General features: G+C 56.4%; 1 protein-coding gene across 1 annotated transcript; it reads right to left on the bottom strand.

The window, feature by feature from the left end:
• Nucleotides 1-1,006: 1,006 nt before the first annotated feature.
• Nucleotides 1,007-24,769, bottom strand: ALKBH5 (alkB homolog 5, RNA demethylase). The gene is made up of 4 exons (XM_029212261.1): nt 23,884-24,769; nt 15,795-15,875; nt 6,020-6,175; nt 1,007-5,229 (listed from the first exon to the last, which is right to left on the bottom strand). Exons 1-4 carry the CDS (start codon nt 24,651-24,653, stop codon nt 5,052-5,054), a joined length of 1,185 nt encoding a protein of 394 aa, XP_029068094.1. The 5' UTR covers nt 24,654-24,769; the 3' UTR covers nt 1,007-5,051.
• Nucleotides 24,770-25,300: the final 531 nt, after the last annotated feature.

Here is a 25,300-nt window from a genome sequence, read left to right as displayed (position 1 = left end):
GCGAGGTATTTAGAGATTGTGGTGAGAATTAAATGAGACAGATCGTAAAGGGCCTCACTCACGATGAGTCCAGAGAGGGTGGGAGTTAGGGAGTCAGGTCCTGGTCTCCCAGCCTGCAGTGGCAGCACTGGGCCACACAGAACTCCCTGGGCTGTGCTGAGGGAAGACAGCGGTCCACGGAGCCCAGGGCAGCCCTGTACCACAAGGTGGCTTCCAGCAGGAGCCGCCTAACGCAGAGGGCACTGGCAGCACAAAGGCTTGGGGGACAATGCCCGGCGAGTTGGGTCGCCCTGCACAGCCGCTCACCCTGGGGCCCTGGCTGAGCAGGGTGGCAGCAGTGGGGAACCCAAGTTCTTGCCCTGGGGCCTCAGCTCCCCATCTAAACCAAGGGAGGGCTGTGCCCCGCCCACTCCGAGTGAGTGGGGACTCTCCGCTGGGACTCTGCTGCCGCACTGTGGGCACCGGAGGGAGTGCGCCAGGAAACGCCCTGACACCCAGCGGGAGGACCCCAGGCCCTCCGTTTGGAGCCCCTTAATCTCTACAGGTGCCGTGCCTGCCACGCTCCTTCTCTGCTCTCACCCTAACTAAGTCTGACCACATCCTCCCCTCAGCAAAGCCCCGCAACTGCCAGTTGTCACGGTTTAAGAACCTTTGTGAGCCGGCTGTTAAACACAGCCATTGTTTAAAAACTAACTTACACTGAAAACAGAGGTGAAGTTCAGAACTAAGCACTTCCGGGTTTACTTTGTTTCCCTCCTGTCTGTTCTTCTGCATTACACTGGCTGCATCTGTGTGGTGGAGACACTGTGATAACGGCGCTCGCGGCTGTGCTTGGAACCAGCCAGAAGGGAAGGTTTCCACGGCCACAAATCAGGCTGGGTTTACCACTCATGTTCTAGACCAGTGCCTCCAACAGAGACACAGTGCAAGCCACACATGTAATTTCAAACTCCCTAGTAGCCAGACTTAAACAGTAACAGCAAACAGGTAAAATTAAATAGCATACTTTATTTAACCCAGTTATGTCCAAAATATTATCATTTCCATGTAATCAATATAAAGTAACTAATGATATTTTTACACTCTTTTTTTGGTACTAACTCTTCAAATTCTGGTGTGTTATTTTACGCTTAAAGCACAACTCAATTCAAACCAGCCACGTTTCTTCAGGTGCTCAACAGCCGAGCTTCCAGTGGCTATGTATTGGACAGCACAGGTCTAGACTTAAGAAATGGGTGGAGAAAATATTAACGATGCAGATTAAATTTAAAACTAATACTGAGGCTGAAACATTTCAATCCCACTAACAATCTGTTCATCAGTGAGTAATCAGTAGGTCATGTATCAAATTTAAGGACAAACTTACTGGGAAGAGAGCAGGGTAGTAGTAGGCTGAACAGTGGCCCCCAAAGGTATCAGGTCTCAATCCCTGGAATGTAAAATTTTTTAAACATTTTTTAACTTTGCCAATGTGATTAAAGATCTTTACATGGGGAGATTATTTTTGGTTCTCAAGGGAGGCTGTAATGAGGGAGAGGCAGAGGAGATCTGGGACACAGAAGAGGAGGCCATGTGGCCACAGAGGCAGAGACGAGAGTTATGTGGCCACAAGTCAAGGAATGTCTACAGCCGCCGGGAGCTGTCAGACGCAAGCATGGGCCTGCCACACTGATTCCAGCCCAGTGGTGGTGATTTTGGATTTCTGACCTCCAAACTGTGAGAAAATAAACGTCTGTTGTTTTAAGCCCCCGGACGTGTTGCGATCTGTTTCAGCAGCCACAGGAAACTAATACAGGTAGATGGGATGCAGCTCCGTTTACCATATTGTGGCTGAATTACCACCACAGGTGAGCTACAAATACAAGAACTCAACAACAACTAAAATCAATAAAAGCATTCTGTGAGAAACAGCTGGCTAAACAGAACTTAAAGAGTACTATGTTTTATTACTGGTAATTTATGTGCTACACATCTATCAGTACGATCTACAATAACCTTATGTGTGTGTGTGTGTGTGTGTATGTGACACACACCAGGTTGTCCTGTACCCTCAGCAGAGCTCAGCACAGTCGGACACTCGTATTTTTTGAATGAATGAATGTGACTTTGGGCCTCAGTTTCCCCCACCACACAACAGGATTATAGGAATGGGATGGGTTCTGCAGCTGGGAAGGGCTGGAGCCTGATGTTGTTAGAGCTCCTCTGTATACAAGCCTGGGCTGGGAGCAGAGATGGGACTCAGCACGTGGCCCAAACAGCTAGCTAGTGCCCCAGCAGAGGGCTGGGAACAGTCAGATTCAGGGACTCAGATACGGCCCCCGCATCTGCTTGGGAACTACTCAGAGGATTCTCACAGTCCCAGAGACGGGGTGCCATGGAACCGCTGTACAGGGACAGAAACCAGCGCCAGAGACACAGCAGGACCTCCGAGGGCTGGACCCCGTTCCTCTGGCCTCATCCCTCAGTCCTCAAAGCAAAGGGCCTCCTTCACTCACTAGGAAGAACCCAGGTCTGGCTTTATCACAGCTGCAGTGGAGAATCCCTCGCAGCTCCCCAGCCCTCCGCACGAGCCCCCATCCCGTGACCCGAGTCAGGGGCCCAGGCACGGTGTGGGTGACCTTTCCCTCAGCTCCCATGTCTCCTCTCCGGGGCATCCAGGGCCCTATCCGCCCAGCCCCGTGGCTACCCCTGCAGGCCCAACTGGCCACAGACCCCAAGGAGGCTCTGCCCACCCCACCCCCACTTCACATCCTGTCACTGATTTGCAGGCCTGAGCCCTGGCCACTCACTTGCTCCCTCTGGACTCTCCCCTCCCTGTTAAATGGGGAGTTATGTGGCTTGCCAGGCTTTCACAGCAAGAATTTGGCCAAGCAGACTGGCTCTGGGCACTGGAAGTGAATGAGGGAGACTCTAGACCAAAGCCCCTGACCAGAGCCTGGGAGCCAGGTCCAGGATCTGGAGGGACTAAACCCCCCGGACCCCACCCCTACTCTACCCAAGCCCCTCTGCCTCAAGCCTGGATCTGCATCCACCGCGCTACCGCACTCATCTTGAGAGCAGGGGCTGGAAGGGTTTTGCTCACTATGGGGCCCCAGTAAGGGCCTGGCCAGCATATCGCAGAACTCCAGAATTTGTTTAATGAGCAAAACCACCTACGTATTGTCTACAGAGGCCAGGCCCTCTCCTGCCTTTGCTCGTGCTGTTCCTCCTCCACTGGCCCGCAGCCTCTCTGATCACCCCAAGGAAGACGGGCTTCCAGAACTCAGCACAATAGGATCCTGGCTCCTGTGGGCCCACGGTGCCCTGGGCACCTGGACATACGGCTTACGAAGTCCATCCTCCTTGCAGTTGGAGAAAAGACAGTGGGCGAGCCCGTCCTCAGCCCTGCGTCAGCAACTGCTCCTCTCCTCTGCGGCCTCGGTGGGCAATGAACTCCACCCCCCCACCCCCTTCAGAGTTTCAGGGCAAAACAAAGGGATTAAGGAAGAACCAAAGGCAAGTCCTCTCTTACGACAGCATCAGACAACTGTTTCAAAATATATTAGATTTGGTTTTTATTGTAGAGCACACATATCAGGGCAAAGTGCTGCACACACAACTACAAATCATTTTTGGGAAAAAAGCTGTAAAAAAAAAAAAAAAAAAAAACTGCAACTGCTTTAGTTATGCAGTCCCGACTTGAGGAATCCACACTGGCAAAGGAGCTCTGGCCCCTGAGAGGGGCTTCTTGATGGTGGCTGCCCCCCAGCTTTCTGCAGCCTCTTCTGTAAGACTAGCCCCCTGGGATGGTAGCAGCCTGGGGACTGGGAGGGCCTCTGCTCTCAGCAGGCCTGGGTCTTGGCCCTGGCTGGCAAGAAGACATTCCTAATGAACCCAGATCAGCAAAACCTTGCAGCTTTCAAGGATCTGAGCAGGTGGAAACTGCCGAAGACTTCACTTATTTTTTCCCTTTCATTATTATTTTTTAAAGGACCCTTCCTTCCCCAGCTCTCATGCCCCTGAGGCGGAGGAGGCACCAACCCAGTCTGCAGGCCTGAGCTCTGGCCTTGGATGCATCCTGCAGGCGGACAGAGGGGGCGGGCAGCTTCCTATGGGGACTGACATAGGGAGAAGGCCCAAGGAGGGCCGATGGAGAAGAAAGGAAAGGGAAAGGAAAAAGCCAGGAGACCAAAGGAAAAAATGAAAACTCAGAACAAAAGAAAACAAAAACCCTACCACACACCACAACAATTTTCCATAGCCCAAACACTAGACTCAGAAGGACACCAGTCCCTCCAGCTAGAAACAATTCCTAAAACTGCCCCAACACGGCAAGTCTAACTGTTCCACACAATCACACGTGTATGCTTAAAAGGAGCAACCCAGCAAAGAGGCAGGCTCCTGGCAAGAGGTCAGGACCACTGCAGCCGGCCCCTGGGCAGCCCAGGGACCCGTGGGCAGAGCAGGCCAGAGGGCATGCAGGAAGCCCGGGGTCTCAGCCAACTGAACAGCTCAGGGGCTGGCACTACCTAGGCCTCTGCCCGGTTCATCCCTAACAATTGCTGCAGGAGGAGCGGGTATCTGCGGGAGCTGCTGGGGCCTGGAGAGCAAGTGAGGGGTGGGAGGGCAGCAGGCCCCCTGCAGAGCCGGCAAGACCTCAACCCATCGCAGACAGTGGGGGGAGGGGGAGGAGATTGAACTTCATTTACAACACTAAGAAGATTTACATTTAAAGCAAAACAAGAATTTTTCTAAACCAAAACATTTTGTTGCTTTTAAATAAACCCAGCCAGACACAGCCCCACGTGAGGACAGCTGCCCCCCACGCCTCCACTGGCCACTCCAGCGTGAGCTTCTGTGCCTACAGATGCCAACAGCCTTTCCATCCAGGAGGAAAACCAAGAACACGAGAACCAGGTCCTGGCCAATTCTGTTCTTCAGCCTTAACAGGCAACAAACCAAGGAAAAAAATATAAGAATCAAAAAAAGAAAAGGAAAGGAAAAACCCCTCAAAACGCAACAAAAGGAGGGGCAGCTAGTGAGGATCAAGCCGAGTCCCGGAGGCTCAGGCCTCAGTGCCGCCGCATCTTCACCTTGCGGGCGGGGCTGCCCGCCGCCTCCGAGCAGTCCTCCCCGGGCTCGTAGGACTTGCGCCAGTAGTTCTCCGAGCTGAGGCTGCCCCTCCGCCGGTGTGTGGGCAGCAGCACCGAGCGCCGGTTCTCCTCCTTGTCCATCTCCAGGATCCGAGGCCTGTGAGGGAAGGGGTGGGGGAGGCGTTACCCAGAGACTGGCCCAGGGCCACCCCAGCTCACCAGGTCTCCATGGAGGGGGGTGTATGGCAGTGGCAGAAGCACTGGCACCGTGTCTTTCTTTGCCCAGCAGGTGCCAACGGTCACCCCTCGTCTTTGAGACATTCCCCGGTTACCCTGTGGGGTCTGCTGGGCTCTGAGTCTGGTGCCCCAGGACACCGCCAAGGCTGCCGGGCAGAAGGCGGCTTTCCTATCACAGCCTCAAGCCCCTGCCTGGTTCTGGCATCCCCCTCGGCTTCTCAGTCCTCCCCCGACTCCCACTCTCCCTCTCTGCTCACCAACCCCACCAGCCCTGAAACTACCAAGCTCTTACTGTCTCCGGCTCTCAGCCCATACGGCACCCCTGGCCCACACTGCCCCTCCCATACATCCTCCCCATCCTTCCAGCCTCAGCTTCAGCAGCTTCCTCAGAAACCCTTCTGAAACGGGCCCCTGCTCGGCGACCTTCCGAGGCCTGCACTTCCCTGCTAACGTCCCATGTAACCCACCGGAGCGTGTGTCAGGGAGCAGGACCAGGGAAGGCGTGGGAAGGCACAGAGCGTTCCCACAGGCGGATGGCCAGGGCTTAGTCGAGAATGCCACCAACCCCAGGGAACCAGACAGAAGGCATTAGAAAGGTGGACAATGCCCGGCTCCTAACCACCTACCCCAGGCTTCCCACCCATCTTGCCCTGCAGCCAGGCCGTGGCGCCTGCTTTGCTGGCCTGTGTTGAGGGACCGCAGCTGAGTACCTGTGGGCAGCATCAGGGTCTGCCTTGCGGTGGGACCGCTTGGGTTTCAGAGCGGGGTCCCTGTTGTTTCCGGACAGACGATCTGAGGCATAGCTGGGTGGTAACACAGAGCTGCTCAGGGACTTTGTTTCCAACCGGGGTGCATCTAATCTCGTCCTGCAAAGGAAATGCACATGGGGTCACCGGCAGGCCTCTGGGGAGGGTGTGGCCCCATTAGACCAATTCTTTCTCTGGCCGGGCTAGGTGGAGGCCAGCAGTCTCCTCATGGTTCAACTAGGAATTGGTCCAGCTGACTTGCAAAGACCGTCCTTCCCAAGTTCAGGCTTAGGAGTCGGGGACGGGAACACTTCTGTTTGGAGACTTTCAGTGACCTGCTGCCCCAGGGGAAGGATCCCAGGGCTCTCTCAGCTGGACGAGACAGCCCCATCTCACCCTCCTCCGGCCCAGAGATTCTCAAGGGACAGCTACTGCACCTGCCAGAGGACTGAGGGCCCCACTGGTGGGCACCAACACACTCCAACAGACACATCCACCCCTGCCTGAAAAACCAGACAGGAAGGTTCCCCTGGTCCAGGCCTGTGGAAGGACTGGAGGGGAACATAGTAAGAGCTTCCCTACCCTTACACGGGGACGCCAAGGCTGTGGTAGAGCCAGGAGGAGGGCCCAGACCCAATCCCACATTCACGCTTGGCTCTGGTCCCAACACAGCCACCTGGCAGCTTCTGCTGGTTCCGGGACACTGACCAAGCCAAGGCCAGAGGGCTTCTGAAGGCAAAGCCCCCACCTGGCACTTGGAACACACCAGTCAGTCGAGGAAAAGCGTGTAAGTATGGAGGGGGAAGAAGGGATGGAGAAACTGGGTAGGGGTAGCCCAGGGCAGCGATCCGAGTCCTTTAGGAAGTCAGGCCAGGAGGAAGCTGGCCTGGGAAGCCTCAAAGAAGCCCCAAGGCCTCCTGTGGGATACAGAAGCCAGCAAGTCAGGCCGCTGGCAGCAAGGGGCAAGAGAGAGGCCTGGGGTGGGGAGTGATGGGGGCACAGCTGGCAGAAGGCCCTGGAGGCATCTTTCCCATGGGCTGCTGGCCACAAAGGAACAACTGGGTTCTGAGGAAGAAGGTGCTATGGCACCTCAAAGGACATCCTCACAAGAACGCTGGGGGAAGAGAGCAGAAGGGGAACCCAAGAGCTGCCTTGGGTTCTTGGGAATGACTGTGCCCGGTCCTCATAACAGAAGGGAAGACTAGGTCAGTCAGGAGGGAAGGCACGTGTGCCGGGAAGTCCTGGGAGAAAAGTCTAGTCCAGGTGAGCCTCCAAGCCTCTTAGACAGGGAAGCCAGAAGGGCCCAGCTGCACTTACTGGCCCACCAGCCTCGGCTTCCACTCTGGGGACCCCGGGCTACAGGAGACAGGACCTAGGAGCAACAGGAAGATCCAGCCCTGAGGCTGCCACTCAGAGTATGGGCTAGTCACCATCCCTTTCAGGGCCTGTCTCCCCATCTGAGCAAAGGCCTCTTTCAGTTCTGAGGGTCTAGAGACCAAAGACAAGTCGCCTCCTTCAAGGCTAGGATCCTTTCGAGGGGCACTGGGAAGACGTGGTGCTGGGCACACCCAGACCTGAGGGTGGGAACCAGAATCACCGAAGCCCTGAGACCTCTCGTTGACCAGGCCAGGCCTCAGATCCCTGCGCTGAGAGCTCACACCAAATGTGACATGAGCCAAAAAGCTCGACTCAGAGGACTCCAGAGTCTGAAGCCTCGGGAAGGAAAGCGCCCCTCCAGCACTGCCGAGCCGAGCTGACCCGAAGACCCCGTGGGTGCCGGGAGCACACGCCCAGGGCAGAAAAGCCCGTGTGGGCAGGACCCGCGGCCCAAGACCGTGAAGTGGTTTTCCTCGGGTGAGTGCGGAAGGCCAGAGAAGAGCAGCGCCACCAAGAGGAGAGCCTGGCCCACACACCTCCGGGGCTGGAAGGCACATCCTGCCACGCAGGCATGGCTGGCACACACTGAGCCCTGGTGGGGCCCGCCCTTCCTGAGCTGCTTGCGACTAGGGCAGCCGGCCCGGGCAGCCGGGGGCAGTGGTGGGGGCCCCTCGCGGTGGGTCCAGGACTGCTGGGGAGGCTGGGGAGACAGGTGGGACCAGCTGAGAGTGGACAGAAGCCAGGCACACAGACAGGCTCTGTGTCCCTCCAGCTGCCTGAGAGAAGAAGAGACGGAAGGCGCAGCTCCCCCCACAACAGCTCTGCTACCGTCAGGGCCAGCCCTCAGGGAAGGAGTGATCAGAAGCAGCCCCACCAGAAACTCAGCCTCCCGCACCCACTTTGGGGGCAGTAGGAGCTCTGGGGCCAAAATGGCTCCCGACACATTCCCTGGGGCTGTTACAAGTACATCTCAGAACGTTGGAGGAGCTCCACTTTCGAAAAGCCACCAAGCTGCAAGAAGCCGGGCTAGAGCCAGATGCACAGCCCAGAGCCCACCAGCAGTGTGCCTTCAGAGCACACCCCTCCCCTCTTAAAGGGCAGCCAACTCCCAGGGAGCAGGCCAGGGTTCAGCAGACAGAGCCACAGGTTTGGAGGCAGGAAGCCCAGTTCTAGCAGTAAGGTCTGGGCCTGTGCCTCCTCGGGTGGTTAACAGGAACCAAGACCTTCCTTACAGATCTGAGCCAACATCCAGGGGTCACGGCAAGGCACCCCAGGTATGTCGGGACAGCCCCCAGGACAAAGCATGGACTGGTCCTAGGTACCGGGAAGCCAGAACCAAGGGAGGATGGCCAAGCATTAAGGTAACATTACCATGTGACCGGAGAGGAAGGGAGGAGACTGACTGTCTAGGTGCTGCCCTCACGTTCCTTTATCAATCATGACTCCCGCGGAGAAGCTGCTGGGGCGGGGCGGGGCAGGGTGGGGGTGGGGGAGGGGGAGAGTGCGAAATCAGAGACCCAGTCACTGGCCTCAGCCACACAGCTGCTACCCCAGGATGCCCCTGAAGCCCAGGCAGGCTCTCTTCACCGCGGCAGAGCAGAGAGCTGTCCTGGCAGAGGCAGGCCACCGTTTCTGGGAGACGGGGAACCAGTCTGCACTTCAGGCCCCGCTGCTAACCACCCACAACTGCTGGTTCCACCCTCCCCAAGCACCCTTGTACTACAAAGCCTGGCTTTCCCAATGGAGCAAGCAGGCAGGGCGCAGTGAGGCAGGCCTATCAGAGTACACTCCTCGCCTACGAGTGCCCTGGGCCCCAAGGTCTACGCTCCTGCCCCTCTAAGTATCAGACTCCCCCACAGCCCAGACCCACACCCATCCCTCCTGCAATAGTACCGCCTCCCAGCTCCCACCAACACCACACGCTTCTCTCCAACTCCTGCCCTGCTCTCCCCGCATGGCAGTGCTGACACGGGTGCAGCAGCCTGCTACGGTCAGAGGAGCCTGAAGGACACCTGAGTGTATCACCCAAAGAAAGGGCACCCCAAGCACGTACATGGTCCTGGGCTCCCAGCAGACCTCCCCCGACCTAGGCCAACAAAACACCCAGTCCCCAAGGGGAGCCTCTCCAAATCGCCCAGACTGCTTACCACCACGCCATCCATGCCACATGCGCGTAACCCAGGGCCTCCACAGACGCCAGCCAGACCACAGGATCAGGGTGCTCAGGGATCCCCCAGTTCAGGCCCTGGTAAGGGCTCACTGTCCTCCAGGACACCAGGAGACCTGACACTGAGGCTGCTTTCCCGCACCGGGGCTGCTGACCACCATGGCTCTGGGCTCCCCTTTCCTCACGCTGCACCTGACAGAGCGCAGCCGTCCTTATCCCTACCCCTGCCCCATCGAGATCAGAGGGGGCAACGGTGAGGAAGGGCCGAAAAGCACACACAGCAGTCTCGAGTTTAATCATCTCCAGCATCCCAACGGCCCCAATTTTCAGGTAAGAACACAGGGCTCAGGTAACCAACTTGTATTCAGTAAAAAAGGGACAGAGCCAGGCCAGGAGCCCAAGCCAGTCACATCCCTGGCGGCCTCACCGCCTCCTTATTCCTCAGGCAGGTTGTGGATACACCCAATCTCCGGACTCCCCGGGAACAAAGGTGCGTAGTCCTTGGTACCGGGACAAAAACCATGGAGACACAAGCAGTGGCAGGCAGGTGTCCCGGTGGGGGCCATATCTCAGGCCTGGCCGGGATCAGGGAAACGAAGAGCTGAGGGACAAAGCCCAGCGCACACCCTCTGCTCATCCACACACACAGCCTTGCATTCGGCTGCTCTGCTTTCTGGGAGGGCCTCCCTCTGACCCCAGGGACCCCCGGACCAAATGACCCAGTAGGCCGTTTAGCTCAGCCTCCCACAGGCAGTCTCTCCTAAACAAGCCCCCACCTGCTGCTCCCAGGCCTCGGTCCTCCCCAGGGCCCTCCAGACCTCCCGCACAGCAGCAAGCACTCTGACGAGCTCCGACTGGGTCCCGCCCTGTCCGTCTCCACTGCGTTCCCCACTCGGGGCCTCTGTTAGGAATGGCACCTCTGCCTGACCTGTCCTTGCCCCTGAGCCTGTTCGAAGCCTGCCTGAGGCCCACACACCACCCCTGACTGCCTTCAGGCGGCACCTCTCTCGAAAGCATTCCCTGACCAGCCTCCGGTGAGGCGCTAAACCTTTACCTTCCCCCAAAGGTAAAGTGAATGAGAAGAGACCACACTCACCACTTGCCCAGCACCAGCACAGAGCCTAGCACACACCAGCTTTGGTTAACATTTGGCAAGTGACTCTCCAGCTGCTTTTCCAAACTTCAGCCCACTGTGAGCCAAGCTCCACTTGACCAGCAGCAAAGAAACAGGCTATTTACACCGCCTTGAGCCGTTTCCTCTGGTTAATCATGCAGGAACACAAGTCTCATAGGCCAACCCGATGCAGGCCTGGGGGCCTCCTGAACACCAAGAGATTGGGTGCCCTGGCCACCAACCAGAAGGCCCTGAGGGCCACAAGCTATCGCCTGATGCTGAAGTTTGGATCCAGTGCCTCCTTCCCCTCACTGCCCCTCCATTCCAGAGGCCCTCTATACTTCCCGCCTTCAAGCTCACCAATTCTGCCTGGCCAGCAGTTTCCAGCTCAGGAGCCAGAGCTACCAAGCGTGTCCCAACAAGCCCCCGAAGCTGCAGGTTGTCTTTTTGTTTGTGTTTGCTGGGCCCCAGTGGACACGCTCTGTGCTCCTAGGACAATGCTCACTCTGCTTGTGCTGTCTGAGCATGCGAAGTGCCCACCTACCACAGACCCGGCCCCAAGGGAGCGCTGAGTCTCCTACATGCCCACCTCGGGTGCCTTGTGCACACGAGATGCTTCATGTTCCCAAGTCGGGAATCCCTGCTCAGAGATCACTCCAAACTGGCTAAAGCCAAGGCAGTGAGCTGCCTGCTTGAACCCCTGTCCAAACAGAGTTCACACCCTCCACTCTCAGGGCTAATGTGTGGGAAGCACTCTACCCGGCGCCCAGCCCCCAGTAGCTGGGTGCTTGGCAGAGGGCAGCACACAAGGCCCTTAAAGGCCGCACGTCAGGGAACTGTGGGAAAAACCAAATACTCCCCCACCCCAATGACTGCCACACCTCAGAAGTTGGCCAGCCTCCTGGTTCTCTAACCGGTCATTTAAAACTTAAACCACACTTCCAAAAAAGTAGGTCCAGCTTCCCTGCCAGGGGAACCAATGATTGACAAAGATGCATGCTGGGCAGCTTGCTCTGGGTGGGCTGGGAAACAGCGACATTCCAGGAAGCTGGGCGTATTCAAGAGCTGACCAACCTGCAGCCGCAGCCTCACCCCACACCCTGGAGGGTAGCCCCCTACCGCTTAAAATACTCTCAGCCCCCAGCTCTCTACTGGCACAGCAGAGGCAAGAAAGCCCTTCTGTATGTAAGGCTCTGGGTTCTTCAACTCACAGCATCCTCCCTGGGGCAGGGCTCGGGGTGTTCCACTGTGCAAACCACCAAGGGCCACAAGACCCAACACCAGGAGACCCAGGTTCAAGGCCGCACTGAGCCATTTACTGGTTGTGACCCCAAACAGATGACACTAAGCAGCAGCCTAGGGACTGCACTCCCGGGGAGGCTCTCCGAAGGTCACTCCCAGCGAGAAACTATGGCACCACCTCCTACATGAAGACTCAGCATGATCCACGTGCAAAGGAGCCGTGTTCTGCTGAACCAGGCAGCACTTAACCGCCGCCCACCCGTTTCCCCCATGAGGCCCTTAGAAAGACTACCGCAGTGCTGACCAGCCTGAAGTGGTGACAGAGGCCCCAGGCCCTCCCTCTGCAGCCTGTGCGATCTATATCCGAACCTAAGAGAAGGCAGGGCTGGCTCCACCCTACCTGCCTACGAGGAGCAGGGACGGGCTCAGTGCCCAGGTCCCACCTGTCGGGATGTGGCCTCACCCAAGGACATAGAGTCAGCCAGGCACCCACCAAGGCCACATCCTTGACTCCTGGGCAGCGCCTGAGCCAGGATGCAACCCTTTTCATCAGGTCACCAGCTTGTCCTTTTGTACCTGGTGCTGTTCATCGACCGGAGCTGTCCTCCTCTGGACCGGCCTCAGTGCTGGGACTCAGATGAACAGGGCTCTCCCTGGCCCCCACAGAACACAGCTTTGGAACTCACAATGGCAAGTGTACAGGCTGTGACAGCAGGGGGTAGGGGGTGGGCTGAGAGAGCTACATGCATATGATGCTTCCTGCATGTCAAAATGGTTGACCCTCGAGCCTTGAAGGACGGCTAGGTTAACCAACTTTCGGTGCGTATATGTGGGTCATCTGGGGGGGTGGGTGTGGGTCAGAAGGGAAAGCATTCCCAACAGAGGCCACACTGCTGCAAGAGTCTGGGACATCAGTGCGTGGGCCACACTAGGAGCCGCAGGTAATTTAACGTTAAGTCGGAAGGAGACAACAGGGAGAACATCGAGGGAGGAGGCTGGATGGACAGGCAAAGTCCAACAGAGACCTTGGATTTTACTCTGCAGGCAAGAGAGCGGCCCTTGCCTCTCCTCTGGTCCCCTGGGTGGGCTGCCTACAGCTAGGCACTTCACCAGCTCAGCAGCCTAGGGAAGCTGCGGAGGTGGGGGCACACATCCACTCCTTTCCAGCCCAGTCCCTGGCTGGCTCCTGGACCCACTCAGGGCAGAAGGTCAAAGAGCCCAGTCACCCACAACAGCCATTCTCCTCGGTCAGAACGCTACAGGGGCTCAGCTGGCCAAAGAGCTTCCGGGGTGAGCTGGTTAACAGTGTGCAGAGTCCTGGGGACTTCCCTGGTAGTGCAGTGGTTAAGAATCCGCCTGCCAGCGCAGGGGACACGGGTTTGAGCCCTAGTCCGGGAAGATCCCACATGCCGCGGAGCAGCTAAGCCAGCGTGCTGCAACAAATAGTAGCCCCCGCTCGCCGCAACTAGAGAAGGCCCACACGCAGCAACAACAAAGACCCAACGCAGCCATAAACAAACAAACAAACAAAAAAACAACAGTGCAGAGTCCTAGCTCCACCGAGGAGCATCCGGCTTGGGCAGACAGGTACGGGAGCCACCGCTTGAGGAAGGAAACAGCCAGAAGAATGACCCAACACTCCAGCTCTGGCCACTTCCTCCTGCACCTCCAGTGAAGCTTTCCCTGGGATGAGCTATTATGAGGAGCTGGGAAGGAACACCTAGAAGGCACTGCTCTGGTTCTACTCCCCCCGACCCTCATTCCTGCCCCGGGTGGGCCACCTGGTTTCTGGCTGCCGCTGGAGGTACCAGGCACACCTGACAAGAAATGACTGGGAAGGAAAGGCCAGAAGGGAGCAACACATTGGGTCCTGGGTTTTGGACTGTGCTGGGAACCACAGGAAAAGCAAGCGGAAAAGCAGATAAAAACCCTTCTTCTGATGGATTCTGGGAATATTCTTAGGCTAGAGGAGAAACGCTGCCAGGCTGACCACTGACTGGAGTTCCCCTAGGTGCCCAGCGCCCTGCCCACACCGCAGGACTGTCCCACAGGTCTGGGTCATCTCCATCCTACAGATGATAAAACAGACTCAATGTTCTGACTTGGCAAAGCGGCAGGGCCGTGCCAAAGAGACATCACCACCACAATGTACTGGAGCTCCGGACCCAAAGGGCCAAGATGCAGAAGTGATAAATTGCAGTTAAAAAGATGACAAGCCTGGGCTTCCCTGGTGGTGCAGCGGTTGAGAGTCCGCCTGCCGATGCAGGGGACACGGGTTCGTGCCCCGGTCTGGGAAGATCCCACGTGCCGCGGAGCGGCTGGGCCCGTGAGCCATGGCCGCTGAGCCTGCACGTCTGGAGCCTGTGCTCCGCAACGGGAGAGGCCACGACAGTGAGAGGCCCGCGTACCGCAAAAAAAAAAAAAAAAAAAAAAAAAAGATGACAAGCCAGAGAGTAAGGATGTACTTAAAAAAAGAAAGAACTCCCAATGGCCAAAGCTGGGACAAGCTGAGCACAGAACAGACACCACGAGTCCACACTGATGTCAGGAATGAGTGAACGAAGAAATAAACAAGTGGGGGACAAGACACAAAATCTCCTGTGCAGAAGGATTCCAGGCAATCTCTGTGGCGACTCCGCCCGCAAAGAGGTGGCGCTCACCCCCCACTCCTTACATGTGTGCCGCTCACAGCGACGTCCCTCCTGGGAGGACAGTGTGGACAGGGGGCAACAGTGACGAACGCAGCCTCGGCCAGGCGCTCAGGGTCAGCGTTGACAGTGGAAGGTCCTGCGCCCTGGACGTGACGTGAGGAGAACTGCGCTGCTCCTCTGCGGTCTCCTCCCCAGACCCACAACCCCGGTGTAACCATGAGGCAACACCCCAACTGAGGGACCTTCCACCACACACCTGGCGGTCAGTGTTACCACGAATAAGGCAAGTCTGAGAAAGTGTTGCAGCGGAGAGGAGCTAAGGTGACATGACAACTGCACATCCTGTGGGGTCTGGGACAGAAAAGGACGTGAGGAGAAACCAGGGAAATGTGAGTAAAGGATGGACTCCAGTTAACCGTCCCGGATCAGTATTGGTTTCGTGACTGTGATGAACATACCACACTGATGTGAGACATTAAGAAGAAGGGGAACGGAGAGCTCTCTGCTGTCTTCACAACTTTCTGTAAACCTAAACCTGTTCTAAAAAATAAAGTTTACTTAAATTAAAAAAAAAACAAATAAGGCAAGCTATAGGACATCCTGCTCCAGCCTGGGTCCAGGCACTGTCCTGCTCACTGACGACTACACGAGCCTGGGCAATCAGCCAGCCTTCTCAGGACCCCTGCCTCAAGGCAGGATTGTCTTGACCCAGCGTCCACGTGGTCAGTCCATTCACCTCGTGAGCCGAAAAAAAAGAAGTGCTGGAGATGCCAGGATTGGCAATGTTGGTCAGTGCGTCCCTGACCCCCTGGCCAAAGAAGAGGGACAGCCACAAGCCATGCGCCTGCTCAACACGCGGCCAGCCGCCCACCTACATCCCCTGTCCTCACCCCCTGCTCCTCTCAGAAGTGAAAACCCAGGCATTTTTAAAGCAAGCTGCTGAGGCACAACCTAAAAATACTCAGTGAGAAGCACACGTGACAAATCAGAACCAAGGAGGAAGGAAAAGGAAGAGGTGGGGGGAGGCAGGGCCTGGAAGAACGTCCCCCAAATCCTGTCTCAAGACCCAGCCCACAAACACTGGGAGCGTGTGCTTTTGCTCAGCCCTCGTGCTGAGGGCTGTTGATAGAGGAACCCAGACCTCCACCTGCAGTCAGGTCTGCAGGAGCCAGACACCAGGACACTTACTTCCTGAGGATGATGACTGCTCTGCGCTCCTTGATGTCCTGAGGCCGGATGCAGTGAGTGATTTCATCAGCAGCGTATCCACTGAAAAGAAACACAGAGCACGTGGGCATAGAGGGTAGATGGACAACCAAAGATCCCCAGGGTTACGGAGACAGAAAGAGGGTCCCGGTGTTAACAGCCACCCTCCACCCCATTACATGACACGTTCAAGGATCTACGTGGGAGGAAATAACGTGTTCAGTTCCAGGATGCTTTTGGCCAGAAACCACTGAAGGGAAAACCTGGGATGAGGTAAAAGCAGGTCTTAAAGCAGAAGCAGAAGCAGGAATCTCCTTGCACAGGCCAGGAGCCCTTCTTTCAAAGGGTCCCCAAGAGGGCACACCTTTAGTGGCTTTGGAGGCCGATGGAGTGACTCAGGCCAGACCCTGGGGAGAAGATAAGAACTGCATCTCCCCCTCCCCCACCCTTGGGCTGGCAGAGGAGGCCAAGGCAGACACTGACAGCACTGAGTCACCAGAGAGAACTAAGGCTGCAAGGTTCAAAAAGAGAATTTGTCTACTTGGAAAAAATGCTTTCAAAAACCTTCATTTTGGGGGATCCAAAATCTTGAAGACAGCTGTGTTTGGAATATTTTAAGAATTCCCATCACACTCAAGTATCTATTTATTTTCTTCATCAAATTACATGATTTTGAAAACTGCTCAAACCAATGAATGTGGGTAGACGGCTGTCCTCTTCACAGCTAATGTCTCTCCGATTTGAAACTCTGGAAGCAAACTCAGCTCCCTGAGTACAGGCCCTCACTGGGAGCCTGGCAGTCATGAGGCACTCCCACCCCGAGTTCCCCACTAAGCCCTCCACTGAGCCAAGGCAGCTCCGCAGCCACAGGCCTCCTCCCCCTGCTCAGGTTCCCTGGCTGCCACGGGGGACCACCAATCTTCTCTATTCAGCTGCTAGTCAGCTCCTTCTCAAGGGCAGCTGTGAAGACGTGGATGGAGCAATGGTCAGAAACACCACAGGCCTGGGAAGGACTCCTCAAAATGGCCAGGCTGCCCCCACGTGGGCAAGAACTAGATGCAAGAGCGAATAAAAAGTCCTAGAGAGAAGTACCTCTGATTCAGAAATCTGATTTGGGGCCATGTGGAGGGCGGAGAAAAGAGCTCTCATTTTAGGGATTTTCCCCTTTGAGCTGCTCCTCGACCAGAGGTTTTCAATTTTCTCTGTAAATAACAGTCCCGTGAGATAACTACGGACAAATGTCCACAGTCAAATCAATCTGGAAATATTGATGGGTTTAAGAAAGCACTGGTATGTTAAAGGACCTGAGAATTACTACAGCTGACTTGAACTGAGCACTGACCAAGGAACCTTCTCTCAAACAACACCTATTAACATCTGCAGGCAGGAGTTCCCTGGTTGTCTAATGGTTAGGATTCAGCGCTTTCACTACAGAAGCCTGGGTTCGATCGCTGGTCGGGGAACAATCCCACATGCCACGCGGCATGGCCAAAATACAAAAAAAAAAAATTTAGGGACTTCCCTGGTGGCTCAGTGGTTAAGACTTCGCCTTCCAATGCAGGGGGTGTGGATTCGATCCCTGGTCAGGGAGCTAAGACCCCACATGCCTCGTGGCCACAAAACCAAAACATAAAGCAGAAGCAATACTGTAACAAATTCAATAAAGACTTTAAAAATGGTCCACATCCCCCCCAAAAAAAATCTTTAAGAAAATATCTGGAGGCCCAGTGAGAAATGCCATACAGGGATCGAGGAGTTGAAGAGACCTGGGTTACAACCTGAGCTCTGTCACCTTAGCTGAGTCACGGGCTGGGCCAACTGCAGGGACAGCAGTAGATTCTCGGGTGTTCATGTGGTGCTGCTCTGTGCTCTGTCACTTACGACATTCCTTTGTGGTGACTAACGATGAGATTGTTAAAAGGGTCAGTGCTCCTGCTCCTCTCTTCTAGGCAGAACTACAGTTATATGTCTTCCTGGTTAGCACCCCTGGAGAAGAGCAGTGGGAGGCCCACCTGCAGGGCTACCATGAGAATTCAGTGAGATAATGCAGGGTGCCTGGCACCCCCATTTACTGAGCACGTGACACAAGCCAGGCGTCCTGGACAACCTTCATCCAGGCTCCCCCTGCAGGAGAGGCCTCCTGGGCCCCCTCCCAGGGCTAGGAGCTCTAGAGCTTATCCTATGCTCTCTCTTGTCACTCCACATTAGGGGAGTGCAGATCTGGGCTCCAAGACAGTCCCATACTAACACGGGACTTTCCCAAAGAGTGAAGTCCAGTTCCCCAAAGGCAATCCAAGGCATATTTCTAAGGCCTAGACCTGCAGTACCGGTTGCAGGCAACCTTCCTTACTGTTAACGAGTGTTACTAATCTGTTTGACTTGGCCATAGGACCTGCCAAGGGCCCTGACTTCCCATCTTCAGCAAGGAACTGCATCCTGTAACACAGAAGCAGCAGATCCAGACGCTGGTCAAATTTTAAGTGCCCCCCACCTCCCAAAGTGCTCCAAACAAAGAGCAAGTCATGCCAGGGCCTCAGCCTCAGAAGAACCCAGCCCAGGCCTCAGAAGAACTAGTGCAGAAGCAAGACCACACGGGCCCACAGAAATGACCATGGCGCTCACTGACCCCCACCTGAGGAACTCACTGGCACTGGTCTTCTAGAACTTCCTGGCAGCTACGACACAGCCTACTGACCCTGTCCTCAGTATCAAGCTCTGCTGGGAGTGGGAGGCTCCAAGTCCTATCAGAGGAAGCTTTTCTGTCCAAACTTCAGCAGAAAGTGTCCAACAGAGACCACAGAGGATTATTTACTGCTAAGGAACTTACTTGCTACAAGACAAACTGTTTGAAAGTGCCAGTCTGCCAGCTTGAAACTTAATATACCCTGGGTCCAGGCCTAACCTTGGCATGAAGAAAAGTTCCAGTGCCTCCTCCTCTTTTGTTCTCACAGGGAAGGGAGAGGGGAAATACCTGAGACTGGTACTGCCCTGCACTGAGCCCAAGCACCCCGCCCCCCGCCTCCATGCAGCAGTGACTAGTGTGCCGCAAGCACCCAGAGCAAGAGCCTGGCTGTCACCCACCACACGATGCCTTAGAGTGACTCTTGAAAAGTCTCCCCTCTCTTGGGAAGCTCTGCTCAACTCCGCAGGCTGGGTTCCGCCACACCACCTGCCCAACCCTCTCTGCTACTGCAGTTCGGCCTTGTGGCAACTGTCTTCCCTACAAGACAGAGCTCTGCAAAGGCCTTACTCATCTCTGCATACAGCAGACGCTAGATGACGTGTGTGTGTCGAGGTCAACGTTCCTACTGCTGTGAAGACTCAGTTTCTGCATCTGCAAAACACAGACTGCAGCAAGTCCTTCCTCAGAGGATCAGGTGCGGGTCAAATGAGGAGTCTGGAAGACTCTTTATAAGGGGCTGTGCAGGACTACACACCTCTCCTCTAGGGGACAGCCTTGGAGACGGAATTATTAAGGCACAGTTCCAAGGTGGCCGCCATTCCCCATCTACTCTGTGCCCTGCCCAGGGCAGACAGAGCCAGAGATGGAGGGCCTGGCCGAGATCACCAGGACTGCCTGGCGACACCTCCCTCCAGCAGGGGCACCTGCTCTGGCAGCCCCCATGAGCCTGCCTCACCCCTGAGAGGCCTACAGGACCTCACTTAGGATTTGGGGGGCAGCAGGCCAGCCACCTGAGCACAGGGGCAGAACTGTGAGCTCAGACTCAAGTTATAATCACACCTGAACCTCCTAGAAGACACATGGCCTAACACGATGAAGCAGTCCTGGGGCTTTCTGAACCCAGAAGGAAGAAGGCCAACCTGTTCCAAGTCCCAATTCTGTACACATCAAGGTATAAATAGAAAGCAGCTGAGCACAGAGGCAGCTTGTTTCCAGACACTTCACCAAAACCTCAAGCCTTCGGTCACGTGAAAGAGAATCAATCTTTGCTAACAATTCTAGGACTTCAACAGCCCCATTTTGCAGAGGCAAACTAAGGCCCAGAGAGGTTAAGTAACTTGCCCAAAGTCAAACAGCTAAAGTGGTGGCACTGGAACTCTAATCAAACTCTCGGTTTCAGTGTCTATGCTACACTGGTTTCTGTTTTTTGATGGGAGTGGCGGTGGGGAGAGGTAGGTAACGAGGAGTAGGAAGAAAAGCCCATCTGTGTTTCCCAGTGACAAGGTCCAATCTGTCGTGGGGGCCTCACCGACCTCAGCAAAGGATACAGGTATTCCAACCACATCCAGGGGGAAAAGTCCGCAAAGATGAGCCCACGCCTCCAGCCAGTTAGCATCATATCCCAGTAACAGCAGCACACCAACGGCCCAGTCAAGAATGGCCAGCCAGCCCTGAAACTTTTATGGCCTATTTATTTTCTGCTTTCTCTGACCTTCATGACTAAGACCGTCACTAGCCTGCTAGCTTCCTTTCCTTTGCTGCCCTCTGCCTTCTTCTCACGCCTGGCAGAGCCAAGGCCAGCCAACACCCCGTAGCCCAGCTCCTCCTGAGAATAAACAGCCCTGACTTCATCCTCAAGTTCCTCCCCCTCTCACGGAATCAGAAGATTCCACACAAGAGATGTGGCCCAGACCTATCTGCCCTACATTCCCAACTATTTTAAGCCAGAAAGCTAAATTTTGCTTTCAACCAGCTGAACATGATCAGTCCTTTGCCCAGAACTGAAGGGGTGCCCGCTCCACCCAATATCAACTGTTATCTGGAAGTCACTGGCTGCGCTCACCACTGCGTGTCTCATGGCTGGGCGATACAGTAACTTGCAGACAGGTGGCTAAGGCCTGGGTCTTTGGGCATGTGGCCACCGCAACCACAGACCACTCAGCAGTGATTAAAAATAGCAGCAAGTATGCAATTAGCCTTGAGGTAATTATTCCAATTAATCCATCTGAAATCTGTTTTAATCTGCCACTTACCATACAGGGAACAGGAAAAGGAATACAAGATGAACTGATGTAAGAAGAGATAAAAAAGACTTATTTCTCTAGAGAACAGCCCTAAGACAGGACCCACTCAGGCCCAGCGTGGAAAGGTTACAGAAAAACAAGTACCAGCTGGCTTGGAAAGAAGTCTGAAGCACTTCCAGAAGGCTCTGCTCTGGAGTCGCTCTAAATGCCCACGTCTGGACACTGCTGAGTCAATGTTTGCCACACACTGAAATCCACGCTGACAACTATTAAATATAAAACTGTACTCCTGCCATATTGCCTTGGACGGGTACAGACACCACTGCCATCAACAACACAAGTCTGAGTCAGATGAGAACAACTAGAACCCCTGCCCATCTGTAGAGAACCACTGTGTTTGTTCATCAGCCCCTTCCATCGGCAGCCTTACAGCTCATCACCTCTGGGCTGGGATACTTACCAGGAAGTGAGAGCAAGCATCCCCTCTTACCAGCTCAGGGAAGAGCCCAAGCAGGACTTGCACAGAGGCAGCACTAACATGCAGGTGTTCACCCACCTGCATAGCGAGTAAGCTCAGAGAGCTAAGTGAACACGTGCTGGAGAACTTAAATTAGCGGGGGGTGTCCGGAACCTGAGAGCAGTAGCTCTCCCCTGGGGGACGTTTCACCCCTGGGAGACATGTGGCAGTGTCTAGAGACATTTCTGGTCGTCACGGAAGGTGCTTCTGGCATAGTGGACAGAAGCCAGGGATCCGGCTAAACGTTCCAAGAGGCACAGGACAGCCCCCACAAGGACTGCCCACACGTCAACAGGACTGAGGCGGAGGAGCTCTGCTCTAGAGCTTCACCGAGGCACGCCACACCAGAACCTCTACCTCAGGTCCAGGCTGGCTCTGAGGACTAGTAAGGAGCTCCAGCTGCCTCTAGTCGGCACCTACCCCTCACCTAGCCCCTCGTGCGCTCCCCTCCGCCCACACCTCTGCTCGGCGGCTAACTCCCAGTCACCTCCTAGCCCCCTTCAAGTTCCTGAAAACCTCCAAACTCCACAGTGGAGTAAGACGTCCCCCCCAGCGTACTCCTGCGGTTACCTTCCTGGGCTGTAACTAACTGTCTGTGGCCTCCCCCGGGCCGTGAACTCCGTGAAGGGAAGAGCCATGTTTAAGGCTCCCCCAAATCCCTAGCCCCTTCCCCGACAAGAGAGCAGGGGAGCACGAAGTGGCTGTGTACGGTCAACCCCGTGCCAGGCCCTCTGCTAGACTCCGAATCACCACCTTTAGCTCTAACAGGCTGTGGAAGTTGCCATCACCCTATTTACAGATGGAAAAGCCAGCTCAGAGAACGCCCACAAGGTCCCAAAGCAAGTGAGAGGAGAGCTGGGTTCAAAGCCAGGGGCAGCACTTTTCAGGACGTGGCCGAGCCTCCCACACTGACCCCTCAGCCAAGTCAGAATCCAGGAGGAAGGGACTGGGAAAGCCTCGGGACTTCACCATTCTAAGGCAAAGATGAAGAGCGTTTTCCTGGTGATGCAATCCCGCTGCTGATCGCTAACAGACCTGCGCTTTAGGAACCTGAAACCTCTCCTCAATACAGGGTGTGCGTGTGTGGGAGGGAGGGGACTCTGCAAGTCACAGACTGCCTCTTGTGGCCCCCCCTTTACACACCGGGCCACTGCCAGACCTCCTGCTGACAGCCCTGAGGACCTGTGATGAGGTGGGAAACCAGTATCCCGTTAGGAGAGCAAATGGCCCTCGTGCGACAGACCCCTTTAAGCACGGAGAGCCCTTCAATGAAGTCAGACACCGAACTGCCTTACACGGCAGGCCACTTGGGAGAGTGTGCCCTGGAAATCCCATCTTAAAGGGCTCTGCCAAGACATCCATCTGGAGCACCACGTAGATGTGAGGAGGAGCCGGGAGCCCACGTGACAAGGGGGTACCTGAGAGGTAGGTGGCCTCTAGATTTCGACGCATAAGGGACCCGAAGTACTGCTCCTGCTGCCACTGACTTCGCAACTGCCCCCTCAGGAGACATGGTGGGCACCACACGGTTCTGCTGCCATTCCCAGATACGGAGGCAGCCTCAGCTGCTCCCCTCAAATGAGACAGAACACTTGCCTCAGGGCACTGAGAGGGCTCCCGGGACCCTGCTTCTCCCCGTGACCGTGGCCTACGGCACTGACCGAAATTCAGAGGTTAAGCTGCTCACAACAAAAGCGCAGTGCCTGCCGATCCTGTACTAGAATTTGGTGGTCAACCAAGCTGCTCGGAACAGCTGCAGTCTAGATCTCCTAAGAGGTTTTGGGGATTACTGAAGTACATCGTTCGATTTACTTGCTTCAGGGCTGGAAGCAGGGAGCTTCCAAGTACATTTTCTGCTTCATATAAACAGCAAAGGTGTTGCAGCAAGCAATCTTCTCCAAGGGCCAGGGCACTGAGCTAACCCTCCGCAGGTTCTGGGGCTGAAAATAGGCCAAGAGCCTAAGATCTGCTGAACAGCCACAAAGCCTAATACCAGGAAAAGAGACAAGCTTTATTTTGTTTCATATGGTCCTGATTACAGGTAACGCATCTTACAAAGGACCAATGGGCTCTTCTGCAGCCAAGAGGGACTGAATTTTAAGTTTGCTGCACTCTATTCCTGGTCCAACCCCTGATCTGTTCAACTCCAGGGAAGCCACTCCCCCTCCTGGGAATGGAGAACGTGTATCAATTAAATACGCTCAAGGGCCTTCCTCTGTGAGGATCTCCTCTCTTAGAGGAATCCACGAACATGTTCTCTGTTAAAAAGACCAAGAATGGCAAGTTGGAAAGACTTTTAGACGGTAATCCCAACTAATTTTTTTAAAAACACAGACTTGGAAATGGAGGCCCAAAATGGAAGTGACTTGCTCAAATCACGAAGGTAAAGACTCCGAAAACCATCCTTCTAGAAAGATGCCTTTAGATTAGTTCTGGGTCAAGTCTGCGATCTCGTCAAGTCTGCCCACGGGATAGAAAATTCTAGCTCAGCTCCCTGTTTCCTTACTGCCCGCGTTTTAAACGCAGACCCCTTTCCCCGCCCCCCACCCCCGCCCCGCAAACAGAAGCCTGGGTCAGAAGCGGAAAGCGCGGGCTCCTGGGGGCCGCTCCCTCCTCCTAGGCGGTTACCTGAGCACAGTCACGCTCCCCCTGCGCACCGGCAGGGAAAGCACGGGCTCCGACACCCGGATAGGCTTGAACTGGAACTTGCAGCCGAAGCACAGCGCGGAGTCGCTGAAGAAGGACACGGACACGATGGGGCGCTCGAAGATGTGGATGGGGTCCACGTGAGACACGATGCAGCCGCCGGGCTGGTAGTCGTTGATGACGGCGCTGTTGACGAAGCCCTCGGGGATGACGCGGTGCTCCACCAGCTTCTGGATCACCAGCTGGTGCACCCACTCGGGGATCTCGTCCACGTCGCCCGGCGGGTAGAGGCGCTCCTGGCCGGGTCCGCGCTTCTGCAGCTGGGCGCCGTACGTGTAGCCCTCGCCGAAGAAGTACTTGTTGCGCAGCGGGGCCCGGTCCACCGTGTGCTCGTTGTACAGGCCCTTCTCGGCGCGGGACACCACCTCGTCGATGCGGGCCTCGATCTTGGCGCACTCGTCCTGGCTGAACAGGCGCATCTGGCGGATACCGCTCTTCACCTTGCGCGCTTCCTCCTCCTTCTGCAGCTGCTGCTCCTCGAAGTCGCTGCGCTCGGGGTCCGAGTCCTCTGGGTACTTGCGCTTGGCCCCGGGCGCCGCGTAGGGCTCGGCCGCGGCGGCGGCGGCAGCGGCGGCGGCCACTGCGGCGGCGGCCGCGGCTGCGGCCTCCCGACTGCCCGCCTTGTAGTTGTCCCGGGACGTCATGGACTTGAGCTTCTCCCGCAGGTCCGTGTAGCCGCTGGCGGCCGCCATGGTCCACGCCGCTGCTCTAGGGCCCTCCGCGGCGGGCGGGGCGGCCGGGCATGGCTCTGGGGGACGCGCCCGGGCCCCGGGCCGCAGAGGCCCTCAGCGCCAGGCCCGCGAGCGAGGCCGCGCCGCCCAGCAGGGGCGTCGAGGGGCGGCGGGTCGGCCTCAGGGGCGGCGAGTCATGCGGCGACGGCGACGAGGCTCCCTCCTCCTCCGCCTTCTCCGCGTCCCGGGGGGCAGGGGCGCCGGCAGGGCCTCATGCCGCGCAGGGCGGCCGCGGAGGCTCGGCCCGACTCCTGGCCGGACCCTCGGACGCCCGGCTCGGCCCGCACTTTAAAGCGCTCCTCACGACGTCACGGCCGCCCGCCCGACGTCCGCCAGCGCCTCTCCTCAGCGGGCGGCTCCGCGCGCAGGCGCAGTACGACCGGCCACGGCGGCTCCGCGTGCAGCGAGCATGCGCGCGCGTGCGGCCGGGTCAGCAGAGGGGCCGGCGCACGCGCAGACGGGGGCCGTCCACTGCCCCTCCCCCACCCACTGAAGGGCTCCGCGAACGCCCCAAACTGCAGCCTGCCTCCTGTCCGCGCCTCCCCCGCGGCCGTAGGGCTCCCTCCACGGGGGTGCGCTCACGCCGTCAACGCTGTCGCCACGCTACG

This window comes from Monodon monoceros, unplaced genomic scaffold (genome assembly GCF_005190385.1).
Source record: "Monodon monoceros isolate NGI ecotype Baffin Bay Population unplaced genomic scaffold, NGI_Narwhal_1 Super_Scaffold_9, whole genome shotgun sequence".
Lineage (NCBI taxonomy): Eukaryota > Metazoa > Chordata > Mammalia > Artiodactyla > Monodontidae > Monodon > Monodon monoceros.
This window is presented reverse-complemented; position numbering and strand designations above follow the sequence as displayed.

Coding starts and splice junctions, on each gene's coding strand:
- ALKBH5 (XM_029212261.1), bottom strand. CDS start 24,653: ATGGCGGCCGCCAGCGGCTACACGGACCTGCGGGAGAAGCTCAAGTCC. Junction 15,876..23,883: donor GGGAGCGTGACTGTGCTCAG/GTAACCGCCTAG, acceptor GTTTCTTTTCAG/TGGATACGCTGCTGATGAAA. Junction 5,230..6,019: donor GACCCTGATGCTGCCCACAG/GTACTCAGCTGC, acceptor CTTCCCTCACAG/GCCTCGGATCCTGGAGATGG.